The 18172-nt window shown below is 35.6% G+C and overlaps 1 protein-coding gene across 4 annotated transcripts in view; it reads left to right on the forward strand.

The window, feature by feature from the left end:
• SYNCRIP (synaptotagmin binding cytoplasmic RNA interacting protein) overlaps positions 1–5982 on the forward strand; it is a 29264-nt gene extending 23282 nt beyond the window's left edge. For 2 of the 4 annotated variants that reach the window (XM_082855652.1, XM_082855654.1), the window contains one exon: positions 395–5982. In XM_082855652.1, the coding sequence (XP_082711778.1) occupies positions 395–436 (42 nt within the window). In that variant the 3' untranslated portion in view covers positions 437–5982. The remainder of the gene's footprint in view (positions 1–394) is intronic. The other 2 variants (XM_082855653.1, XM_082855655.1) reach the window with 1 other exon arrangement.
• The last annotated feature ends 12190 nt before the right edge of the window (positions 5983–18172 follow it).

An 18172-nucleotide genomic window follows, 5' to 3' on the forward strand; every position in this document is an offset into this window, starting at 1 on the left:
TCCTGAAAGTTAATGGAGGCAAATGCCTTAAGGTGTAACTTCTGTTAGGTTTTCTTTTAGCCTTTCCATTTTTTCTTTCTTTTTCTTTTCTTTTCTTTTTTTTTTTTTTTAATAAAATCAGTTTGTGAAGAAAGTGGGGTTTTCAAGCCTCAATCCAGTACTCTCCCACTAACCACCCCCCCCCAGCCCATAAAGGGCAAAAGCAAACCAAAAACCTCAACTCAAAGCAAGTGAAAAGAAATTAATAGTTATTAAAGGAAACTTTTTGGTTAGACTTTATATTAAGAATTATTATTTTAAAGCTTTTATTTATTTTTTAATGTTATCATTATGTATGTACACATTATCAATCTAAAATGATTTATCTAACTGATTCCTTTTGTTACCTGGCTAGCAGGGAAAAGGGGTCGAGGCCGGTCCTGACCTGTTACAATGAAGACTGACTTGCTATGTGGGATTACACCAGAAGCTTGCAGTGGAGTAATGGTAAGGAAATCAAGCAACCTTAAATATCTCGGCTGTATAGGAGCATATTCTATTGCAGAAGACCTTCCTATGAAGATCATGGAATCAAATACAGGACATTGAACTAATACTTGGACTTTGATATGAATTTCTTTAACAATTTTCTCTGCAGTGCAAGTTATTAAACTAAAGCTACTCTATTTTCCAAATGTGTTCCAACAGAAATTCTTCATAACTTCTAGCATGGTATCTTAATAAAGAATAAAGTTCTTCTCTTTAAAAAATCTGCTCTAAGTAGATTTTTCCCCTGTTTTTTTAAATTAAGGATCCCAGCATTGGTTTTCTGAAATATTCTCTTGAATTTGTGCATTTAAATTTTATTGCAGTGGTATAGATGAATGCCATTGTTGGTATCCTTAAATTTTATTTCTGCTCACCAAGGTTAATCATGATTGTCTATATCTTTTTTATAGTAATCACTTTTGAATTGTGTTCAGATATGCAGTTTCAGGTGTAATCATCAGAGCTGGTTAGTCAGGCATTCCAGATAGTGGTTCTTTTCAGAACCTTTTTTAAAGGGTTGGTTAACTACCTCAGTAGCAGAGGATTGAACTATACCCTGTCTGTACTGTACATAGAAAAATCTTTGTAGATAAAAGCAAGGCTTGTTAAATGATATGAGGGTAAGATTTTAATATACCAAATGTAACATTCTTAGTTGCCTTTAGTTTCAGAGGCTTGTAAGACTTCCTCATGACCATCATAACAGGCCTTGCTTTTGTCGTATTTTGTGGCTGAAAAAGCAGCCTTGCTTCTTCAGATATTGTAGTTATTTGGATGTATAATAGTTTAGCAAGATGTTACTTTTGTAAGACATCAGATGTTCAAAAAAGTGCATCCGAACTTGTACTAAATACTGCAGTGTCCCTTTATAAAAAGTCAGACTAAAACTGACAATTGTACAGCGAAGCCTGACATTTGGATATTTTGAAGTTTTTTCATAAATCATAGAAATTAGTATACGGCTGTAGTTTAGCTTTTTAGGTAAAAGGTATGTTTCATTAGTGCATTTCTTATTGCTGATCACTGCAAAAACGTGAATCAGCTTTTCCATTTCTTATGCAGGTCATGATAACTTGTAGAATAGAGTACAATCATTTGTGCTATGTTTTTAATTTTCTAAAGCACCTTGATGACAGTGAGTGTTCAGTGGTGAAGCATCCTCTATTGAATCACCCTCAAAAAATTTTTTGCCAAGTCCTAAATTGATAGTTTAAAGTCAGAAGTGAAATTATAGTTTAATTGAGACTTGGTATAAAGAAATCCCTTTTCCCCTTCCCCAAAGGGATACTGCAGTTATATCACATACCCAATAGGCACCATGATGAAGATCAGAGCTTATACTTAATTAAGGTTTTATACACACCAGTTTCCCCAGTAAATGCAAATTTAACAAGAAAATTAGACATGTCATATGTTCAAACTGCTCATGGCAAACAATCATTTTGCATTCCTGCAAATAAAATTGTTTTATACTGTAAGCTGGAGGCGAGTGTAACTTATTTTTGTAATAAAGTTTTTATTTTTTTTATGTGTCATTAATATAAATGTGTGTTAGTATAGAAATATTCTGGTTTAAAAACTTAGAAATGCACACATTTCAGTATGTTTATTTGTACTTACATAATTTTAGATAGTGGTTGCCAATAGCCTGTATGTTTCACATTAATTGGTTTTTTTTTATGTTATCTTAATAAACCATTTTAGTATGTTGTATGTCAGTTACTGGGATAGCTGGGACATAGAGTGTAATTTAAAATTTGTCAATAAGTATTCATTGGAATATATGTAAATGTGCCTTGCCGGTTATTGAAACATTACCTACAAAATGAGTATGGGGTGACAAAAATTAGTTCCTGGTGCTTAATGAAACTTTTTGCCACTGATTTTATATATTACCCCGTGCTTTTTTAAAGTACATCTCTCTCAAATCTTAGTGTAAGTTTGAGGGCTACACAGAACATTTACATTTCATTCTAACATATAATGAGTATAATAGGTTGTGGAAAGTGGGTAAACTAAATGTAGCCTTCAGTAAAATTGAATCTCAGTGTAATCCTTGCTGCTGGCATTTCCCAGTTCCAAGGAGTTAAATAAATGATCCCATCAAAGAGGTCATTGCCATGCCTATTGGCACTTTACTGTCATACCCTTTTTAAGGGACACTGTCAAGGTGTTTAAGTTAATTCTCAGAATTATTTGTTGGGATTTTAGAACAAGTTTGTTTGACTTAAGTAAGAACTGCATTGTCAAAGTTGAAAGATGAACATTTTTGTGAGTTCACAAATGTGTTCTTAAGAAAACATTAAAATGTGGAGCTGTGGGTTTCCAAGACTATTTGGCATTCTTAGTTTGGGGATTTGGGAGGGAAAACTGATATTAAAAAATTGTGAAGAATTGATGGGTAATGTAAACAGTGGTGATGAAATATATACACACTCAAGTGAAATCACTTGACAGTGTTCATTTGACTAACTGAATTTAAGCCATTATAATTACTTTTAAAATTAAATAATCATTTGCACTGTTCTGATAATGGGTGCAGTTTTTGAGCAATATAATCAGAGCTAAATATGCATGTAGTGATTAGTGATGTGAACAATTAAGTACTGAGAAGAAATACTAACTGGTATTTTCAAACTTAAATTTCTGTAGTAAAATCAGTATCAAACTCTTATCAGATCAAGGAAAACAGGCAATGCATATAAACATACTTTTGAATGTTGTGTGGCCTATAAAGCAATAATGCAATTTTTATGGAATGTCATGGGATATGAGAAATGGAAATGCAAAAATAACGAATCCTTTAGTAAAAATGTCAACATGTTAAAAAGGGGAATGTTAACTAATGTAGGTTATTGCTATTTGTGATTTGTTTATGGGTTCTTGGCTTTGACAGCTTCAAAGAATGGACAGATGACAAGTTAAAGAAATTTTGTATATATTGTCAAGGAATGGGTCTTAAATCCAAGAGTCAAGTCCCTTCCTTGGGGTGAAAAATGTATCCTTAAAGCATTCTGATTGTTAAAAAAGAAAACTTGAGTTACCTAACCAAAGCAGACGCAAGATTTTGTTTCTGCAGACTACTTGGCAATCAAAAGTGATCATCACTTTAATCAGTTTTTAGAAAGTTGCTTTGTGAGAAAATTGTGTTTGATATATTTTCCCAAACATGAATTTTGTGGAAGGTTTTCCAGCATTGTGACTGAATCAGATGTTAGAAATGGGGGGGTGGTGGATTTAGCACAAAAAGAGCGGTTGCACACTCATGATGGCCACTGTAGCATCATGAGAAATTTACCAATTACTGCAAGTCTGATTTAAGAAAATACACTTTCTTCATGATAAACTAGGAACAACATAGGAATGGATTGGTGGGGTTACCTCGGGCATTCACTTGTATATAGCTATTTGAAAAGACTTGTATGAGGGTGAATATCATCATGCTAGGCAAAATTGTCACATTCAGGACAGCTTTTTTTTGATCACTAAGCCAAAAGTCACTGTTGATCAGAAACATAGCAAAAAAAACAAACAAAAAAACCCCCAGTATGACATAGTCTATTTAAGGGGAGAAATTAAAAAGTAGAAGGACTTCATGCATTTAGGTGAGGGAGCTATCCCCCTGGAGTAAATGATTGCTCAGGTTCCTAAAACTTCCAAGAATACCCACCATGGTTTGTTTTCTCCCCAGTGATGTACACTGTAAAATTTTTATCTGACTGTAGGAATTCAGTGGTGGGTATAAAATGAATGAATAAAGAAGTAACAGTACATAAAATGAACAGACTTCTGGGGATGGTGTTTCAAAGTGTAGTATTAATTACGCAGTAATACCACTCAATAGGGCATGCCACTACTTTCTTGAGATGCTAATTATAAACCAATGTTTAAAGACATTTTTAACTGTGGGCAAATTAGATGGACTTTTTTGTCTGTCACTTTTTAAAAAAGTACTTAAGATGTAAGTTTTATTAGTACCACAGTCTGCCTTCAGTAATATGCCTAAAATATTTTTCAGGACCAGGAGCATTCAGTTGAAAGAAACAAATCTTTTTTATGAATGCAAAACAGTATTATAACTAATGCCCTGGTTCAAAATTAGGTTTTTAATGATATTAACAGTAGTCTGATAAACATTTAGAAGTCTGGCATTGAGAAACAAAAGCTTGTACCTGACTAGTATTTTTATTAAAAAAAATTAGTTCTGTTAGCTTATTTAAATTCTCTTACATTTATTTATCTGTAGAATTTATATTTATTTCATTCCTTTTATCTCACTGAAAACTGTCTGCAGGCTCTCTGATTTGGATTAGATGTGTGAAGTACTGTCTTTTGCCAAAAACCTCAAATTACCTGTTCTTTTCAACGTAGTGGGTTTGTGCTTGTTTGGAGATCAGTTCAAAAACTATCTGTACTATCTGTACTGCCTCTGATGTTAAGATTTTATGTATAGCATAAGGAAGCTAGCTCTGACTATATTTTCCTAAGAATAAAGACCTATTTTTGTAGCATGTCTTAGGATCTCCAGGAGTCCAAGAATTATTGTGGGTGTCCTCCATCGTTTTTCCTTTAACAGCTTTAAAATAGACACTTGGAATCTTTAGAAGTCTTTCGCCTTTTAATTACTCATACATTCAAAGTAACTAGCCAATGGTACAAACAAATTCCCCAAGATCCCTAATTCAAGCACATGATGGGGAGATGCTGTATAGGATAAATGTATAGTGTTGGTCTCCACTTAATTTTAATTGACGATGAAAATATTCTGTGGTCACACACACGCTGGTGGACTCAATGAAGAAGTTACTGGTAATTTGGCTCTGCTTTTCTGGTAACGTGCCCCCACCATTCAGTGCTGCATTCTCTGTCACTCTGGAGGTTTGGAGATGAGTGACGGAGGTTGTAAGTAATACAGGAGAGGGGAGTGAACAAACTATTTTGCTTTAATAGAATGCTGCACATTTAGGTGACTGCGCAAATGAGATTAGGTAGGTGAAATTGAGCTTAAAATGTGTTCTATTAAGCTAAGTTGGCAAATCATTATCAAAGAATGGGGAACTTTAAATATGTTCAGGAGGTTTTGGTTCAGCCCTAGGATATCTTGGGGGGAGGTAGTGTTGGCCACTTCATGAAGACAAAGATCCTTTTAGGTCAGTGCAGAGTTTGTGTTATGATTGCTAACATTTATACTAATGATTGAAAAAAGTTTTTGTCATTTCAGAATAGTCATGGAAGTTTTATACCTGAAAAATTCTTGTACACTACTAGGGGATTTTGAAAACCATTTACATTGCCTATTTGGCTCCCTGTGCAGATGCCAAACTAGTACTTTTTTTTTCTTGTTCATGTGAAGACTGCTGAATAAGACTTTTTGGGTGAGGGAGAAGTCCCAATAAACCACTTTGGAAATTAGTGTCTTCAACTGTAAGTTTCCTGAAAAATTTTTTTTTTAACACAAGCAATAGATCAAGATAAGGTTATTTTAGAATAATTTACTACAGGCTTCAGTGAATACCTGATTTTTTACTTTGTAGAGTGGTTTAAAAACAAGTTCTAATGAGTCTAATCTGAAGCTGCTATCTGTAATGCACATGAATTGTCATTTCTTCACCTTTTTAGGCTTTCAGTCTGTATTCTGAAAGGATTCTTGTGATACAAAATACGTTTTGGAGAGAATTTTGGGATACCTAAGGGAATTGACATCTGTCATTTATGAACTACAGCCAATTTCTACTTTTCCAAGGCAAAGGACAAAGGTTTTGATGTGGACAAGCCATTACCACCGATTAAGTAAAGAATGTGATTAGGGCGTGTTCACAGTACTAAATGTGTAGAAAAGAGTTGTAGATTCCAAAATCTAGTCTTCCAGGTACAGAAACATACCATGACATAAGAGTTCTAAGATCATTATATCTGGTGTGGCTCTATTGCTGTTAATTTCAAATGAGATGAAGAAATTTGAATAATCATGCCATGTGTATAACAACTTTGCATTTCAACTTGTGTCCTGATTTTTTCCTGTGTGAATTAGAAAATGCCAGTACTGCATCATTTGAACACAAAATTGCTAGAACTAGGTACATCTATGTCATGAGTAAAAACCCTTACGACGACATTTTTCAAGAGAATATTTTTTAATATATTGGTATTCATGTTGCTTTAATTGGAGGACTCAAAAATTAGGCCTCTAAAACTGCTTTATTTAATGCATGGGAAATTAGAAAAGCATATATACTAATTGTGTTTCTTAGTATACTTAATATTTGGAATGAGCTTGGAGGAAAACCAGAAATGAGCAGTATGTCAAAGGTCATCTATATAAAAATGGGTGGAGTACACTTTTCAGTTCTCTGCAGCCACGTGCATATGTAATCGCAGGGTAGTTCTGGCAAATTTAATATCTTGAAATAGTAAAAATTCACGTGAATTTGCATAAGTTGAATTCCTAGGAATCCTTCAACATTGACAGGTGTAATTTCTTCTAGGCACCCTACCTAACTTCAGGTTCATTTATAAATAGAATTAAAGCAGGATGAAAAGCTTTTATTCTAAAATTATACTTTAAGTCTTAGTTGATGGTTTTCTGAGGATCCATTTAGCATTTAGGACAGCAGCAGCAGTTAGGGGCCCAGCAGCAGATGCTGTGGTTTCTTTGGCTTATCCTCCCTGCTGCTTAGTGTCTTTTGATTAGTCTATTTGAAATACTACCACTCCTTGTTCTTTAAAGTTACTCTGTTTCTTCTCTATATGGTTTCTTTTGCCTCCTAGGATAGAAGCTCCTCCAGGGCAGGGAAATCTTAATTAATGGTGCTAGGCATTTAAAAATATTTTTCAAAATATTTTTTAGTTTGGTGGAAATAAATTTTCAGTTTAGCTTATTTGCTGAATTAGGCTTAATTGTGGCATGTTAACTTGAAGAAGGAATAAAAAGTTTTGAGCCACTTAATTCACAACATGGAAAGCTTAAAAATTAATGAACACGAAATATTAACGTTTTAAGCAAATTAAGATCATGAAGATCCACATTTAAATCGTCTGACATTAAAAAAGTCTTGAAGGGAGCTGTCAGTTTATAGACTGCATTAATTCTTATATCAATTTAATTATTGACAGCCCAGCCCAACAATATTTCTTTATGTTGATGTTCAGCTTAATTCCAAGCTGCTGAACTAAACAGTATCCACCTACCAAACGCCATCTATACTTAACTTCTTTATGAGGAAGGAGTACTTCAAGATAGAATTCTTGTTTTGCTGATGAGTCTAGTTGGTTTTGAGTCCATAAAGTTTGTGTAAGGTTCTTAATGTAGAGCACTTTGGAAAGGATATGTAGTGATGCTTGAGAAAAGCATGAAGGCTAGGTAACTATACATTAACGTCTTGAGAAGAGCTATTTCTAAGAGTAATCCATACTTACTATATTTTAAAATAAAGCCCTGGTTGCATCCATATGAATAGTCTTAATAGGTACCTTACAGTTGGTTGCTGGTTGAAGTTAAATCACTTGAGAAGGGAGGCTCTGAATTTAAGGCATTTTCTCACTACAGTATATATACCTACTTGTTTGAGTACTGATGGATAAAGGTGGTATTTAGACTTAAATATGCTTAGTTGATATTTTAACTTGATAGTACTTTAAAGAAAATTTAAAAGACTTATACCTGGAAAACAAGATAGAACACAGGATGTGAAAGTCTACTTCTCTGCTCACACCCTAGTCAGTTAACAGAGATGAATGACACTGTTTAGTTCTGATTGTAGTTAACCTCATATCTTTTAATTACTAAGTTTAAGCAGTATTTTTTTTTACCCCTTGTGAGACATTTGGCTTACTCTAGTCCTCCTTTTTTTTCTGAACTGTTTTAAGTTCAGTCGATTACCTCAACTACACCTAGTACCTGTTTGCTCTTCACTATATGGGGAAACAGCACACTCAATACTTTCTTTTCCTTCATTTCCCAATTCCTGTTAACTATCTTTTCTGTCACTTTTTTTCTTCTGGGGCATATATTGATTTTAAATTTTAGCAGTAGAGCGGGCTCATATTATGTATGGACTGTCTTGCTCACTCTTGAATTCTGTCAGTTTTTAAAAAGATAACCAGTTTCTTAATGCATTGAAATACTACTTCACTTTGGTTATCTACTTTCAGTGCTTTTGATTTTTTTCTCAAATGTTTGGTGATTCTGTTTTTTTCATATTTATGAAAGAAAGATCAAAGTGGTCTGGTGTTCCTGGGCCTATCCACTGAGACAGGTGACTGTAAGTTGTGTGTGTGTGTGTGTGTGTGAGAACACAAGGACTAACAGGCTTTATTATCATTTCCTTGAGGGCAGGCAGGCAGGTAGGCAGGCAAGCTTACCCCTCCAGTGCCAGGAAGCAGAGTGCTCAATTGTAGGAACACTGACTCCTCCTAGGCGGGCGAGTTATTTGCTTTGAGGAGGTGGGTAGACCCTGAAAGCAGGTCTGCAACCCTCAGGCACCTAAATTTCTTCCCTTTCCACTCTTGCTAGCCAGAGGTTTTGCCTTTTCCGGAAGTCACTCATCCCTCCCATGAAAAATGGCTCTTTTTCCTGCAGTCCTCTGGTTGCAAAATGAACATAGCCTCAGTTCTTCATCTTTTGTACTAATTTGTGCAAATTAATATAAAAAGTGATAATTTAAAAATAGAACTGAGTAGTAAAATACAACAGTATGGTGTACACTATCTTAGAAGAAACCACCTTAATCTCTGTATAATCACATGTGACAGCTCATTTAAAATAAATTGTCTAGGAAAAAGTTTGAATAAATCTTACTTGAAAAGAGAACAGCACTTAGCATGCTAATGGGTATATAGAAGACATTTTGTGACTAAGGATGCAAACTTAGTGGCATTCTTGACTGAGCAAAGCAGATTATTTTGAAAGCCCTTTTTTTGGGAATAGTACGATAGATTTTACTTTAGCATACAATTTCTGAACACTTAGAAGAAACCATTGAGCAGTATTTTGGTTTATTCCCCCACCCCCCGCTTTTTTTTGTGTTTTTTGGCCACACTGTGTGGCTTGTGGGATCTTGGTTCCCTGACCAGGGATTGATCCCGGGCCAGGGCAGTGAAAGCACCAAAATCCCTAGACCACCAGGGAACTCCCATTTCCTTTTCTTTTTTTTTTCTTTGTCTAGTTACATTTAATACAGCATACCTTCATATATGTTCTTTTACTAGTTAATGAGACTACATTTCTTATTTTGGTAGGGGTCTCAAACCTACCTTTTCCAAATTTGTTGTTCTGGGATTTGGTGAGAGTCCATGTTAACCTACTTGTGGAATATATTCTTTTATACTTTTGTCATATGCTCTGTCTTTGCTGATTAGAGGGTCTAAATCCTTAAAAAACATTTCCACCTAAATATGGCAATTCAAACATTTTAGATCGTTTTGCCTATCCTTAAGGACCTCTTCCAGGTATGAAAACTATTTATTTTTTTGGCTGCACTGTGTGGCTTGCAGGATCTTAGTTCCCCGACCAGGGATTGAACTCGGGCCATGGCAGTGAAAGCGCTGAGTCCTAACCACTGTAGCATCAGGGAACTCCTCCCTTAAAACCATTTTTAACAGGTTTTATGATATTAAATATTAATTAGTTGATATCAAGGGAGAAACTGACTTTCGAGGTTAAGTCTTGGCTAAGTTTTGAACTAGTTTCAACTAGTGTACCTAGACTGTTTCAATTAAAATTGATGGACATAAGACACACTAATCTCTTGTATTTATAGGGCTTTCCCATTCTAATAAGACTGATGTAGCCTGTCTTCACTTTTCATATAAACTTAGAGAAGTACAGGTTGCTAAAGCAAAAGACTGTGAGTTGATATAGTCTCACAATTTCAATGACTTAGATACTCCCTCTTATTTCCCCAATAGTTTCAGGTGAAAAAATTATTTTTTTCTTAATCATTGAGACATTTAATAAAAGGAACTGAGCAAACACAAATATAACCTCTTTGGTCCTGAGTTTGCTTTCTTGTAAAAAAGAGATGCTGTTAGACTGTGATATTTTTCTAGCTTTCAGCATTCTATGAGATACAGCTTGTGTTAAAAAAAAAAAATTCTGGGACCTCCCTGGTGGCCTAGTGGTTAAAACTGCTCGCTTCCAATGCAGGTGGCACAGGTTCAATCCCTGGTTGGGGAACTAAGATTCCATGTGTGGTGCAGCCAAAAAATAAAAAATACTTAAAAAAAATTCTGCCTAGATGGTTTTTTGCTTTATTTCATTCATACTTTTTTTGTGAAGACCTAGTTTTACAAAATGCAGGAAATGTTACATTACTGTTCATTTGCCCTGTAATACCTTATATATTATGAACATTTCCTGGTACATTATTTTTGTGATACTTAGTTACTATTTGAGGGAGAGAGTGGTAAGACAAACCTTTCTCAAAGCCATATATTCTGAGTAATAAAACTCTCAACTCTTCACAGAGCATTATTCAAGTTATTTCCAAGTTCCCTAAATTAGTGTGTTAATGTTGTACTAGTTAAGAGTCAACCTGTGTAAGATGTCAATTAAAATTAGCCATATGGATCTACTTTTGTGCTAGTATGTTTTTTAGGTTTTAGAATTAGTGTTCATTTACTTCGGTCTCTCTGTTCTGAAATTCTAGGCAAAACTCATTTAGTGTAAAGCTAATAAATATATTAACCTGATCAGGAAATAAAAGACAGTTTAACTGCTAAACCAGCCTCCCAAATTTGCTTTAATAATAATAATGATTCAAATATTTTCTAAAAATTGTAGAGTGTAAGTGTTCTCCTAAGCACCAGCAATCTCCTCTTCCTCTCCGCCCCTAGTAAACTGTCTTTAAGTTGAAACACTATGTATTTCATTATCAGGATAAAGCATATTATTGCACCTTTTCCTAGGTAGTGTGGTGATTTTGGAATGATGCCCCTTTTAAGTTGATTTTCCTCTCCCCTCTGTTTTCAAGAACTGTTCACAGGATACCAGTAGGCTGATATGAAAGTTATTTTTTAAAGCTTTAGGGAATTTCCTGGCGGTCCAGTGGTTAGGACTTGGCGTTTTCACTGCCGGGGCCCGGGTTTGATCCCTGGTCAGGGAATTAAGATCCCATAATCTGCGAGAAAAGCTTTAACTTCTCTGAGGCATTGAATCACTCTGCTTGAAAAGTTTCCTTGCTACTTTGCTGGTTATCTTAATATTCTCTATCCTGTTCTTATCTGTTCTTATTTCCCGTTTTTCTTCTATACTTGTCTCCTTGATCTCAACTGTATTTCCAGCTTCGTGTCACATCTGTGTGGACTCCTGCTTTAATGTCAGGGTTTGATCTGTTATATGCAGGTTTGCCATTGCACCTCTTTGCTGTACATTTTAGAGTGCTTTGCTCTGTCAGTGATTATATGCTGTTAATTTATCACATCCAGTTACACTTGATGACTTACTGAATAGGCCTAAAAATCCTCTCTATCCAAGTTCTACTGTACCCTTTGAGAAGTTCAGGTCAGGTCTAGCTGAACTTATATATTTACAAAGATCTTAAGTGGTTCCAGATTTATAAGTGGCACATTATAATGGCTCTCCATATCTATGTCTACAATAGCACTCTCTAGTAAAAATAAAATGCAAGCCATATATGTAATTTAAAATTTTATAATTTGGTCTGAGCTCATCCTTCTCACCTTAACCTTCCATTGGTATTGCCTGTAAGCAAACTGCTGGCCTGGTCTTTCTTTGGCTCACTTCACATTTCTGGTATCTTATTAGTGTGTGTCCCCAACCCACCCTTCCAAGCCAAGCTCTCAAAAATCCTCTTCAGCGAAAATAGTAAAGTCTCCTTGCTGTATGTGCGTTAAAATGATGATCAACAAAGTATCCCTGAGGAACATGTACAGTTAGGGGAACGTCAAAAGTCCTGGCTTTCTGGAGTTTATATAAGGGTGTTAGCTGATGTTTTTTCCTTTATTGCTTGTGCAGTAGGTTTGTAACATAGCTATTTATGTATGAGTCAAAACCCCAAATCTACTAACCTCTGATTAAAGGTAACTTCAGGAGCAAAACCATGGTTTTCAAATATTTGGCAATATTTGAAAATCTGGTATCTCTATGCTTTGTAATTGCAAGAAGAATCTTCAGAAACATTTAAATTAATAATATTCATTATATTTAAAACAATAAATTATATTCATTATTGCTGCTACCCTTCAAATTCATTTTCTGTCAACAGTGTATGTGGTAATTACAATTTCCCGTCCTCTACTGTGATCAGTAACAGCTTCATATCCTGCTTTACACAGTGGGAAGCAAGCTATGAAACTCGGCAGAGACTGAGTATGTAAGTAGGCTTAAACTAACTTAGGGATAATACATGATGTGTTATCAACATTTGGGCTATTTGTTGTTTGTCTCTAAACTCTGAAGCTTTACAAAAATTGCTCCAATCCTACCACCAATGTTTCTGTGGGCATTCTTGGAGAAGCTTTCTTAGTCTCAAGAAATATAAAGAACTGAACGTGAGCTAATCTTTTAAATTACATATATATATATATATATAAACTGAAAATAGAAGTGATAGAAATGCTCAGTGAACATCTGGGATAGTTCTTAATTATACTGAATAAATAAGTATATATCTTGAACTGTTTTTACAAAATTGAAGAGTATAGGCCATATGACTTTCTGATAATGCTCAAAATTCAGACTGTTTTAAATGTGTTCATCTGAGCTAAAAACCCTAAATTTAAATGGTAACTGTCTTTCAATATACAAGGGCAATTTTCCAATAAAAATTTTTTTAGTAAGAATTTACAATTTACTTATTCAATATTTCTACTTAGATATACTGTACTGAGTTGTGGGGTTTTCTTGTTTTGTTTATTTTTGGCTGTGTTGGGTCATCGTTGCTATGCGTGGGCTTTCTCTAGTTGCGGCGAGCGGGGCCTACTCTTAGTTGCAGTGCGCAGGTTTCTCATTGTGGTGGCTTCTCTTTGGGAGCACGGACTCTAGGCGCGCGGGTTCAGTAGTTGTGGCGCACGGGCTTCGTTGCTCCACGACACGTGCGTGGGATCTTCCTGGACCAGGGCTTGAACCCGTGACCCCTGCATTGGCAGGCGGATTCTTAACCACTTCGCCACCAGGTAAGCTCTGTGGGTTTTTTTTAATGTTTGTTTTTGATTGATTAATAACTGGAATCAGTTTACCAAAATACAGAAAGTTTCTTTTTAAAAGTGAAGATAAAAATTGATTTTAACTATTTTGGTAGCAACCTTACTAGAACTGGAATTGAAGTACCGATATTAGTGATCTTCACAATTCTGAACCAACCCTACCTAGCTGTATGGTGGTTTATATGTACCATGTCAAAGTGCTTTTGTTTTTGTATTTTAGAAAACAGCTACTGAGAGGTAAGAGGAACGACTGCAAAGACTTTCCAAAATATTTTCAGGAGTTACTGAAATCAGTTGAAAGCTGTATTTAAACATCTGAATATAGTTAGCATTTTTCCTTTATGAAAGAAAGCTATTGTGTCCATAGTAAACATAAGAAATAAGGTGGAATGCTTTACTTATTTAAAGGATAACTTTAAGTAACTTTTTAAAAAAATTTTATTTTGGGCTTTGTTGGGTCTTCGTTGCTGCACGCGGGCTTTCTCTAGTTGCGGAGAGCGGGGACTACTCTTCGTTGCGGTGCACAGGCTTCTCATTGCGGTGGCTTCTCTTGTTGCGGAGCACGGGCTCTAGGCGCCTCGGCTTCAGTAGTTGCAGTGCACGGGCTCTAGGGCATGCGGGCTTGAGTAGTTGCAGCGTGTGGGCTCTAGAGCACAGGCTCACTAGTTGTGGCACATGGGCTTAGTTGCTCCGTGGCATGTGGGATCTTCCCGGACCAGGGATTGAACCCCTGTCCCCTACATTGGTAGGTGGATTCTTAACCACTGCGCCACCGGAGAAGTCCCTATGTAACTTTAAAAAAACTTTTTAGATGAGAAAGACATTGGCCATCTTATACAAAGAGTAGTAGTATTAGATTATAAGTGCCTTTTCCAATCTTTAACATTTATCCAACAGGCAGGTGGATATATTTTCAGTTCCTAATCAGTTAATAATTTATATTTTCTGAAGTTATGACCTGTTAACATCAAAGTGAGGTTTAAGAGGATGGTTATTCCAACATATCTTAGAAATAAGATGACAAACATTAAATGCTCCATTTTTGTTGCTAAGATAAAATGAGACCGCCCAGAATTTCATGCTCAAACAGCTTTTATCCAGAGAGTATCTCTTTGATCCACTGGTTCTGTAAAGCTGTAGTTCTTCATATCTTACCATTGGAAGTTTTACTTCATGATCACACAAAAAAGTGGGGGTTAAATATGGAAATCGTAACTGCATTTTGAACATCTTGCACTCCCATCCAAAAATCCCTTAATGCTCCTCCTTGAATTGTACAGTCTCCATTGTAATGAGTTTCCTTTTTTTGAAAATCAAGGAAAGGAACATTTCTCGAAGTATAAAAGGCAGTTTAATGGTTCCTGTTACAGGTATTATTATGTCCAGAAGTTGATACATAGGGATAGGTTGTGGGGAGAAGAGGGTATTATGAAATGTAAAATTAAGACTGTAAAAGTAACATTACAAATGCCACAAAAGGTAAAACAAGAACCTTGATGCTTTGAGACTCAGGGGCGGAGGGTGTGGGGGGGCGGAGGAACTGGGGTTCGGAAATGCCAAACCTGTGCCGGGAAAGCATACTCCAAATTACAGGAGGCAGCTGTGAGAGGGAGGGACTGAATGGCTCCAAGGGGTAGTGGGTAAGTATGCCTCTATCCTTTTCCTGACACATATGCCACACAAACATTGGCCCTTGACAGTTAAAGCCTGGTGTACATTCAGGGTCCTCAGCGTTAAGTAGGCCCAATCACTGGGATTCAGGTAGTCAACACCATCTTTTCAGATTCCTGTACCAATGTAAAAAGCAATTTATGCAGTTTGTTGGTGGGTTGGGGGAATCAGGTTTAATCAGGTAGAAGCATTTTAAATACTTTGCCTAGTGCTGCATAACTGCTGAAAATTAGGTGAAAGCAAAGAGATAAATCCTAGTCTGCTCAAATTATTGTCTTCCCAGAGGACTTTCCTGATCCTCACCAGCTGAAAATTTCCCTTTCCCCTCACCTGTCATTAAAAAAGACTTCTATTATTACAGACTTTATATATAAATATGTCCTGTGTGATGTATTATTTTTCATGTGTGACACATTATTTTTCATGTGTGACATGTCTCCTTCACTAGATTGTAAGCCTTTGGAGGTCAGAAAACACCTAAATCATTGGTTCTACCACCGCATTTAGTACAGTGCCTTATACTTATTTGCTAATAAATATTCATTAAAATAATGGAGATATTGTACTTTGGTGTTTATGAGCCCTTTAGATGAATGCATTATCAACTATTTTTTAGTTTTTGTAGTCTGCAAATGTTCCCCTAGCATATGTGATAATTGTGGCATTTATAAAAAAGTCTACACATTAAGTTGTACTGGCCCCTCCACAGCTAACACTAGTCTGGAGCAGCACCGTCTAGTAGAAGCACAATCCACCTATGTAATTCAAAATTTTCTAGTTGCCACATTACAAAAATAAGAAACACAAGAGATTAATTTTTAGCCCATTATTTCCAAAATATCGTTTAACATGTAATCAGCTTTTAAAAGTTTAGATACTTTATATTCTTGTTTTCATGCTAAGCTTTCAAAGTCTGACGGTGTGTTTTACACGAATAACACATGTCAATTCAAACTAGCCACATTTCAAGTGCTCAATAGCCAGATACTGGCTAGCGGCTGCAGTATTGCACAGTGCAGGTCTAACACTTGAGGGCAGGCAATAAAAACCGCTTTGGAAAAAAAAAAAACGCTTTGGACCTCAGTTTCCTGTAAGGTATCTCATAGCTTTGGTTTCATGTCATTGTCATGTTACGTTGTTGAAATCCAAATAAAGCTAATTGACTTGACTTTTTTTGTCATGTTTATAAATCCATAAAATAAAACTTTTTGTATTAGGCATTGTACAAAGATATTTAATAGGCACTTTCCACCCAATTTAATCTTCCTTAAAACTTCTGAGGAAGGTAACTGTTTAGAGTTGAGGATTCCAGGTTTGAGATGTATCAAGTTAACCTTGCTCAAAGAATTTGCCAGTAGAAGGTGAAGCTGATTTCAGAACCAGGATTGATTACGGATATCTCATATCCCCACTAGGAAGTTCGTATCTTTTAATAAAAAGTTGGAAAAAAAAATTCAAGCTCTGTGTATGAGTGCTGACGTGGATACCAGACCATAAGTTTAAAGAGAAAACATTTGATGGAGTAAAAATTTTATTTCATTAGATGAAGTTGGATCAATAGGAATTTTTTTCTTCTTTTAGGTGGGGATTTTGTAAAATTTTCTTATAGCATAAGTTTATTTTTATTTTTTCCTTTTCTGAGCATAAGAGCAATATGAAAATTTAAATTGGTCTATTGTCTAGTTAGCTTATTCTAATTGCCCCTTCAAAGAAAATCATATGGGAAAGGAGTTTTAGTTGGATGTTGTAAAGATGTCTAATATGAAAGAACAGAAAACATTTTATCATTAAAATGTACTGGCTCTCAGTGAAAAGTTGAACAGGAATTTTAGAATGAGCCTATAAAGAAGCAAAATTTTTTTTTTTTTTTTTTTTTTTGCGGTACGCGGGGCTCTCACTGTTGTGGCCTCTCCCATTGTGGAGCACAGGCTCCGGACGCGCAGGCTCAGCGGCCATGGCTCAAGGGACCAGCTGCTCTGCGGCATGTGGGATCTTCCCTGACCGGGGCACGAACCCGTGTCCCCTGCATCGGCAGGCGGATTCTCAACCACTGCGCCACCAGGGAAGCCCAAGAAGCAAAATTTTTAAACAGAAAAAGAAAGATTGGCAATGTAACTTCCCAGCAAGTTTAATAAAGTAACTTACCCAATTATAAAGTACTCAAGTCCACAGTAGGCACTTGATGCATGTAGATTAATTCAACATACACCTTTTATTTATACTTCAGTTTAGCCCTAGAATGTTCATATAAACGAGGGGTTATACGTAGTTCAAAGACACTAAAAAAAAAAAAAAAAGTTGAAAAAGTGAAACAAACGTTTATGTACCTCAAAAAAAAAAAAAGCCCTAAGCTTTCCAATGATGTTGTTACAGAGTAATCCTACAACATATTTGCGATGTTAGTTTAAACAATACCTAACGATGAGGATCAGTGAAATTGATACTTTTATACCATTGTGGAACTGGCTAACCATTCTAGGAAGAACTTTGACAGTATGTATCATGTTCTTACTCTTTGATCCAGCAATTGTACTGATGTTGATCCTAAAGAAGTTATTAGAAATGTGTCTAATTTGTGATCAAGGGTGGGAATACTCATAATATCAGTGAAATTAAATGGCATTAATAAAGGATGGTACATTCTGAAGGAAAATAATGCATAAAGATGATCCATGTATTCGGAATAATAACATGGGAAAATAGTCATTAAACTGTCCATACACCATGGTTTTTATGTTTTTAGAAAATCATTTCTGAACCTGTCTGTCTGTCTCCGCACTTTGGAGGGTAAGATACTAAGAAAGAGAAA

This window comes from Leucopleurus acutus (assembly GCF_964270905.1).
Source record: "Leucopleurus acutus genome assembly, chromosome: 15".
Taxonomy (NCBI): Eukaryota; Metazoa; Chordata; class Mammalia; order Artiodactyla; family Delphinidae; genus Leucopleurus; species Leucopleurus acutus.